The 7,697-nt window shown below is 42.8% G+C and overlaps 1 protein-coding gene across 1 annotated transcript; it reads left to right on the top strand.

Moving 5' to 3' along the window:
* Positions 1–7,193: 7,193 nt before the first annotated feature.
* LOC103770524 (death domain-containing protein CRADD-like) lies at positions 7,194–7,489 on the top strand (the record flags this gene model as incomplete). The annotated part of the gene is made up of 1 exon (XM_008937786.1): positions 7,194–7,489. A coding segment is annotated over one exon (296 nt), but the record flags the coding sequence as incomplete, so codon positions are not given.
* Between the last annotated feature and the right edge of the window lie 208 nt (positions 7,490–7,697).

Here is a 7,697-nt window from a genome sequence, read left to right as displayed (position 1 = left end):
GTTCATCGTTAAATGGTATCCTCTGATAGCCTGGTATGAAAGAGGTGGGCATCCTTCAGTAGTGAGTGGAAGCCTATCGAGGAGGCAACCAGCACAGATAAGTGGAACAGCTACCAGTCTTCCACCTGTCAGCTGCCCATGTAACTCACCACTCAGATTTGGCAAGAGAGACAGAGGAACAGCCATGCACATGCTAAAAGCAGGAGAAGGCTGTACATCTTCTCCAAGTTATTGTAGTCTTCTTCTGTAAATGATTTTAATCTGAGTGTATTAACTTTATATATGGAAAGATATCTGTAATGGGGTCAGCTATCTGTCTTCAAACAGTACTGGATTTACAGTTCAGTTTTTCTCACTCCTTGTTCAAACACTTTTTGAAACCTACTGACACCACGAGGCAGACCTGGTGGTTTTGAATAAACTTTGGATGGGCCGTGTGATTCGTGTTGTTTGGAGATTTATAGAAAAGATATGTGTATGGTGATACATAGAAGATAAGTATTTTTCCACATTCCCGGGAGCATGGTTATTTTGGAGTTGTTGCAAAACATTAATGTTCCCTTTCCAGCCTTTGAATCAGTCTGGTGTTTGATTAGCAGCAACAACAAAACAAAACCCCAACACCCAAAATACATAGTAGGGGTGGGTGTCTGGATTATCTGTTCTACTTTTTTCACTGATCAGTAATTTGAGATTGTTTCTTATGTTTAAACGGGTCCTGAATCAGACCCTTCTGAAGTTCGCAGGATTGAAATAACTTTACAGTGCTTCACAATAATTTTGAACTTGCATAGGTGAGAGTAAGGGCTGCATTCTCCATGCAGGCCTGCCAAGTGTCCTGTATCCAGTGTGATACCTTCCCATCTGGCACTCCTGTCGTTCATTGCCGCAGGTTGGCTTGGAGCTCATGAATTTGGATGTGCCGTAGGAAGAGGGCAGGCATTTGCCTGCAGTTCTGCCTGTTAAGACAGGGTTTGGATAGAACAGCTGAACAAGAAAGCAGAAGAGCAGCCGTACAAATGGAGGCCCACTGTCACTTCCCATCCCCTTTTCTAACAAGCCAAGTCACCCACTGCAGTTACCCAGCACCTTCTGTTTCTTCCACCCCTCTCGCCAGGACCTCCACTATGATCTGGTCTCCTGCTTCAGTGTTCCAGCACCCACTGGGATCCTTCAAAATACTTGCTCTCTGCTTTCCCTTTCATCCAGCATTTCTGGTGGCTCAAAGTGGGCTGCAGCTCTCAGAACTCTCTGATCTCTCCATTAGCGGGAGCGTTACATACTTACCTTCCAATTCAGGTTCTGCAACCCCACCTCAAGGCTCTTGAAATCCTGTCCCAACCTGATCCGCCAAGTGTTGTTCTGCTTCATGACCCACTTTAAAGCAAATATACCTGGTAATGTGAAAGTTGTTTGCTGTTGTGACATTCAGTCATTAAATAATTTCTGGAACATAACACAGCTGCCAAAACACACAGCACACAGTCTGGCAACCGTGGCCATGCCTATTCAGTACCCGCTGCTGGGTTTGTGGCTCAGGCTAGTTGAACAAGTGTATTGTGCTTTGATGGGCCTGGAGGAAAGCAGAGTCTGGCACTGGGTTCTGTGTTATATATGTTTCTCTTTAGCTGAAGAGACCCAAGTAGCACTGCCTGCTGGCACGCTAGCCACGTTGGTTCTGTGGAGCTTCAAAGTCCCTTGGAGCATAATTTCCTACAGTAACCAAAGCTGTGTGCTCCTCTGCTGTGGGCTGTTGTGTGTATGCATCTACCCCTAGTAACTTCTGAACCTGTTGGCCAACTTCAAGAAGCCTGCCTATTTGTCTTTGTGGAGAGGAGCAATTTCCTGAGTGTCTGGAGAGTCGGTAAGCAGCTGGAGGAGAGCAGTCCTGAAGCACGAGGCAGCTGTAGGACTCGCACCTGGGGGAAACAAGGTTTCTTTGGTTTGCTGCTTGTGGAACTGCTTGATCTAACTTTAGCACTGCTCAGGGAAGAACTGTACTCCAGATGCCAGAAGAGATTATTAAAGAGGACTCTGAAATGCTTGCTTTGAACTCTTCATAAATTATGAGCAGGATCTGGTAAGAGGGTCAAATCATACCAGCAACAGTTGGTTACTTGAGTTCAGATCGCTGAAGGACGCTGTACACCTTTGCCGTAGGACATGCTGAAACCAGATGCATGGCTAGGCAGTTACTCTTTTTTACAGTCCCATTCCAGTTATGCAGGGTCTGATGCCCAGAGCCACCTACCTGGTTCTAATGTGATTATATAAAAATTAGAGCATTTTCCTAGCATTGTTTCTGTGAAGAACTGGCACACAGTTTTGCTCTGTTTCAGCATACCACTTGATTCCCAGGAGAGTTTTCTCTCCAGGGGGTTCCATTCAAGGCTGGGAAGCATTCTTGACCCTTCCCAGAGAAATATTTTTAATTTTTGCTGGAATGGTTTATCAGGAGAAAGAAAATGAAGAGGAGCATGACTATGCAGCTCAGTATTAGGATGTGCACGTGGATTCCCATCTCCTGTCTGTTCCACGGCTGCTTCTGTCTTCTTATCTAATGAGTATGTTTGTGGTCATTTAAATGGATAAAATACAGAGGCAGAGCTGGAAGCAGAGACCAGTCCCCAGAATGTTCTTTCCCAGAACAAACTTTCCCAAGGGACAGATTTATCTGGTACAATTATATAAGAGGTGGGCCATTGTGTCCCTAGTTCCCCAACTGTCTCCTGAACTGCCTGTGGAATTGTCCTTGCAGGATTAGGCAGCAGCTGATCGAGACATTTTCAGGATTTTTAATTCAGGTACTTCATTTCCATCAAAGTTCCTTTTATACAGCAAAGTGCAAAACCCAATAAGTTGATTTTGTATTGCATCATGTAAAAGCATGTTGACTGCATAAGGGAGAAGACTCCCTAGAACTCCAACAGGTGCTTTTGGTTATGCACAGAGAAGTCATACTTTCATGGAGAAGGGTCCTTTAGACAAACTATAAGGTACTTTGGGCTGCTGGCAGTTCTAAGGAATCAGCTGAATACCTTGTGGATCGCTCAAAGATACTTCAGCATTTTTTGCTGCTGTGTCCAGTGCTGGAGCCAAGCTCGTGTGCTCCTGACTGCATTCCAGCAGCATGGAGGGGAGGAGGTCAGTTCCTTGATGCTGGTAAAGGTTTTCCCATGGTGCAAGATAGCCTAGGAGATGATCTCAGCTTTTTTGTCACCTAAGGATGGTGATGAGAAAACAAAAGAAAAAAAAAAAAAGTTTAAACGATTCAAAGCCCGTTTTCTCTGGACTTTATCTTTGTAGTTGTACCAAGCGGCGTAGAGCTGGGGTGAGTTTATTTTCCATCCCCCTGATTGTTGCAACATCTTGTTGGGGTCTACTACTTAAAGCTGGAGAGGTCCTGAAGAAAAAGGACCTGAGGAAAAAGTTGTGGCCAGCTGCCTTTGCCCTTTATACAGATTTGGTATCTGGGTTACGTTGTTTTGTCTGGTACATATTCGTGATACTATTTATGTGCAGTTCTGTTCCCTGTCCACACTCACCAGACTCTCCCAGTCTGTGCAGTGGTCTGGAAGCACAGAAGAACACAGGCCAAAAGTTGTCAACGTCTCCTGTGTTGTTTAACTGGGACAGCTAGGAGAAGGTCTTAGAGTGGATGAGCTTCCTTGACCAGTGAGGGCTGGAGACAGGGAGAAGTATGTTTCCTCATGCTGCAGTTTCAAATAAAAGGAGCTGCAGGTCTTCTTTCTCTGGGCCACTTCCAGCTCCAAAACCATGTTGGAGAGCATCCTCCCCACATCCAGCCCAGAGAAAGGGGTTTTTCATGGTCCCAAGCACTATGCCAGCAATCTGGCCAGCAGTCCCAGGAGAGCAGCTCTGCACCAGGCTGGCTCACTCCTCAGCACAAATGCTCCCCGTTCCTCAAGGACTTAGTGGCTTCAGTGTGAGCAGCGAGACTTCAGCCTCTAAATCTCCTTAGCACATGGCCCTTTATGGCATAGACCGTGTCCGCAGCTGGACACAGCATTTCACTCTGTGTGCTTGCTGGAGGTGATGGCACTGCAGATCACCTTCTCCACTCTCAACACCCTCCCCTTGGTGCCCAAAGCCTTACTCCTTCCTGATTCTAGCAGTGCAGTCCTCATCTGGCTAACTAACTGAAGCATATATCTAATGTAAGCGTGTACACCTCCCCATCAGATCCATCTAAAGCAAGAAGAGCTTCACACCTTTTTGCAAAATTGAGGTCTCGGTAGCCTAAATGTACCTTTCAAATGCACATGCAGGATCTGCAAAATTGAAACTTTTGCTCTAATCTCATTCCTGACAAATGGAGATTATAAGTGAGGGTCTGTAGTAACATAATTTTTTAAAAAACACCTTTAGTGTTTTTGCAGTGTTCAAAGCAGCTTGGGTGCTGAGCACAGAAAACTCCTTTCCCTTTTGCCTGAAATACCATTATGTTTATTAAATTAAGAGTGACATTAATCCTAGAACATATCCAAATCTTTTTGCATTTGTCATAACTAAAAGATCTCACTTAAATACTTCTCTATACGTCTAAATAATATTGCCTGTTATGTAATACTTGTCTCAGATTTTCCTCAGTGACTGTATATCAGAGCTGAAAAAGAGCTACCACAGAAAATAAAATGGGACTAAAGTAAGTCCTTTGTATTAAATGTAACATTTGGCTTCTGTCCCAGAATTTTCCACATCTGTATTAGACTCGGATGGTAGCATAAGATGAAAAAGATTCCTGGATGGGTTTTATTCTTATTTATTTTGTTAAAGGGCTGATAACAGGCTAAAGGCAAGATACTTGTTGTAATAAAATATACCTAATATCAAAAGCTGGATGGACAAGCTGACATGTATTGTTCTTAGGCCTCCCTGCTTGATCACATTTCAATATCATAAAATTGTTCTGCTAGTGAACATGAAGTATAAAAATTCCAGTGTGAGAGTAAAAAGTCCAGGCTGGTAGGTCGCGCTCCTTTGGGTACACTACTTCATGCTTAGGGCCTGACCATAAGCCAGTGTGAGGGTTTAATACCAAAAAAAAGTAGTAGTGTTGGTGACAGCACGGTGTAGCTATGTTTATTTTAACTTTTAATTATTCTCAAATACTTGCATTCATGAAAGGCGCTGCCTTGTCCTGCCTTATCTATGGAGCTGGAATCATGTGTGATGTGTTGGTGTAGGGCAGCCCCACCAGTATTGCTCAGCCTTCTTCAGGAGCTGTGCATCCTCTACCTTGTTCTTGAAACAGCCACTTGCCCTGAGTTCTTTTGACAATCTGCAGACAGAAAGATCAAAGGGACTAAAATACTCTTCAGAAAGCCATTTTCCCTTTACTCAAAGCAGCTCTGTATAGTACTTACGTATGGTTAGGCTTAAAATGTGCAAACGTTTGCAGGCTCTGGGTATTCTGTGCAAAAACAATTACTTTTGATATTGAACGAGAGGAATGTTCTGATGTTGCTCTTCTGCTGTAGTGGAGACTATGAGCATGATATTGGAGCTATAAACTAGATTTTGCAAAACAGCTTTTCTGTAGGGAGTCTGCTGCTTCAGACTGACAGGCTATAATTAGCATTTTCTTGGGGATATTTTTGCTCTGTTTTGACGCAGTTTCTTTAGCAACAAAAGTAGAGCAGCAGTTGCAGGCTGCACTGACCCTTCATTTCAGCTTGTGATTGCATAGAGCATCCAAGAGCAAGTATGCTTTACAGATATCTTACGCTGCTTTTAAAAATGCAACTTTGTTAAAGCAACTGGTATGTGGTTTGAATTTACAGGCAGAGAATCGTTTCACCAGCACTGGATGTTTACAGCATCGACGTCATCCGAGCTTATACCTCGTGCCCCTTTACAGTCAATGGAGAGAAATGTGCATGTTTAGAGAAGTGATTAATCTGATTATTTTAGGCATCTTCTTTCCAGTGAGATGGATTGTATTCTAGAAGAGCCTGTTTCTCTCCTTAGTGATAATTAGTGTCAGTATAATGAGTTCAGTTCGGGGTATCTGTAGATAGGTGAGACAGATCCCATACAGCATGTTTCTGAATAGCACTGCGTTCTCACTCTGCTATTAACACAGTTTGTATTAGTGCTTTCTTTTTTAATGATCAGATTACCATATGAATACACAAAGAGATCATCTGCATTTGTAAGAAATACTTGGTTCAGTCCCTAAATGATTTCTGCCACTGGTAATCCCAGCTCCCTTAATGCTTCCTGTGAAAGCTGGTTTGGTAGTTGTATTTATCCTGTCCTCCATGACTCAGTACCAGTTTGATGCTAAACATCTTCTTGGATGAGGAGTGTGTTGTGGGGCACGTTGGGTACTTCAGTTAGGGGACATAGGGCAGAAATCTCAGAGAAGTCTGAGAGAGGATGAGGCTTCCTTGCACTGTCCTGGAAACACCTTCCAGGAGGCCAGATGAATGGGGCTGTAGCACACACATGCCTTTTTTCAGGAGTGTTACTACAACAGGGATGAAGGATAAGGAAGCATAATTTGCACTGGGGAACAGTGTTGATGCCCCATTCATTTGTGTTCACCTGAAACATGCTTATAGTTTCATTCAAATAGAAGAAAAGCCCCCAAAACTCATCCTCTCAAAATGAGTTGCCACATATGACAAGGCACAAAATCTGAGTAGCATCTCTGGAGACAGAAGAATTTCCTGTGAACAGCTCTCAGCAAAAAAAATGAGTAACACCTAGTAACTAAGGAATCAGAGTTATTTATGAATATATAAACAGTTACAGAATAGGGGTAATAAGGGTTTTAAGTAATTGGTCCCATATTTGTCATTTGTCACTGTATCACACTGGTGCAAGCAGACTGAGTGGCTGCTGGAAACATGTTCCTTGAAAACCTTTCCTGCTCACTGTTGCAAAATCTGTAATTTCTCTTGGAAGTCTTGGCTTTGGAGTAGAATTCTGATATCTGATTTATTGACACCCAAAACCTCAGGGCACCCAAAATATTGTCCACTGAGCATCAGTTTTCCTCTAATTATTCTTCAGGTTGATTATGCAATTAATTTTTCTGGGTGCATATATATACTTCTTTAATTAAGTAATTCTTTCACCTCAGCTTCACTTATTCATTAACACTTTGTCAAGGTCTTAATGTTTGCCTAGTGATGTGTATGCATTTTCTTTTTCCTTTTTTACAGATGTAACTGAAATTGCACCGTGTATTTTGAAGGCTTCACCAACAGATCAGCAGCTGAACAAGCTTGCGAGGAGACTGGGACCTGAATGGGAGCATATAGTTCTGGGCTTGGGTTTGTCCCATACTGACATCTATCGATGTAAAGTCAATCACCCTCACAACCTGCAGTCACAGATCGTAGCTGCCTTTGTCCTTTGGAGACAGCATTTGGGGAAAAAAGCAACAATCCAAAGTCTGCAAGCCAGTCTGATGGCTGAAGAAGTGGATCCTTCTGTGATACAGTACATGCTTGAGTGAAGCCTTGCTATTGATAGGAGCTTTCAAGTGCTTTGTTAAATTAAATAAAGAGGATTCACTGAAATGTATGTTGAAGATCTGATGCCTCAAATGAAGAAAATGGTTTAGGGAACTGTGGTTTTATTAAGTTTAAATATTCATGTTTTCTGTGGCATCTTGTGACTTGTAATTTTTTTCATGCCAGATTAATTTTTAACAGGCATTAAAA

The sequence above is a fragment of the Merops nubicus genome, unplaced genomic scaffold (assembly GCF_000691845.1).
Source record: "Merops nubicus isolate BGI_N331 unplaced genomic scaffold, ASM69184v1 scaffold5933, whole genome shotgun sequence".
NCBI classification, from domain to species: Eukaryota; Metazoa; Chordata; class Aves; order Coraciiformes; family Meropidae; genus Merops; species Merops nubicus.
Note: the sequence above shows the minus strand (reverse complement) of the source record. Positions and strands in the feature narration are given on the sequence as shown.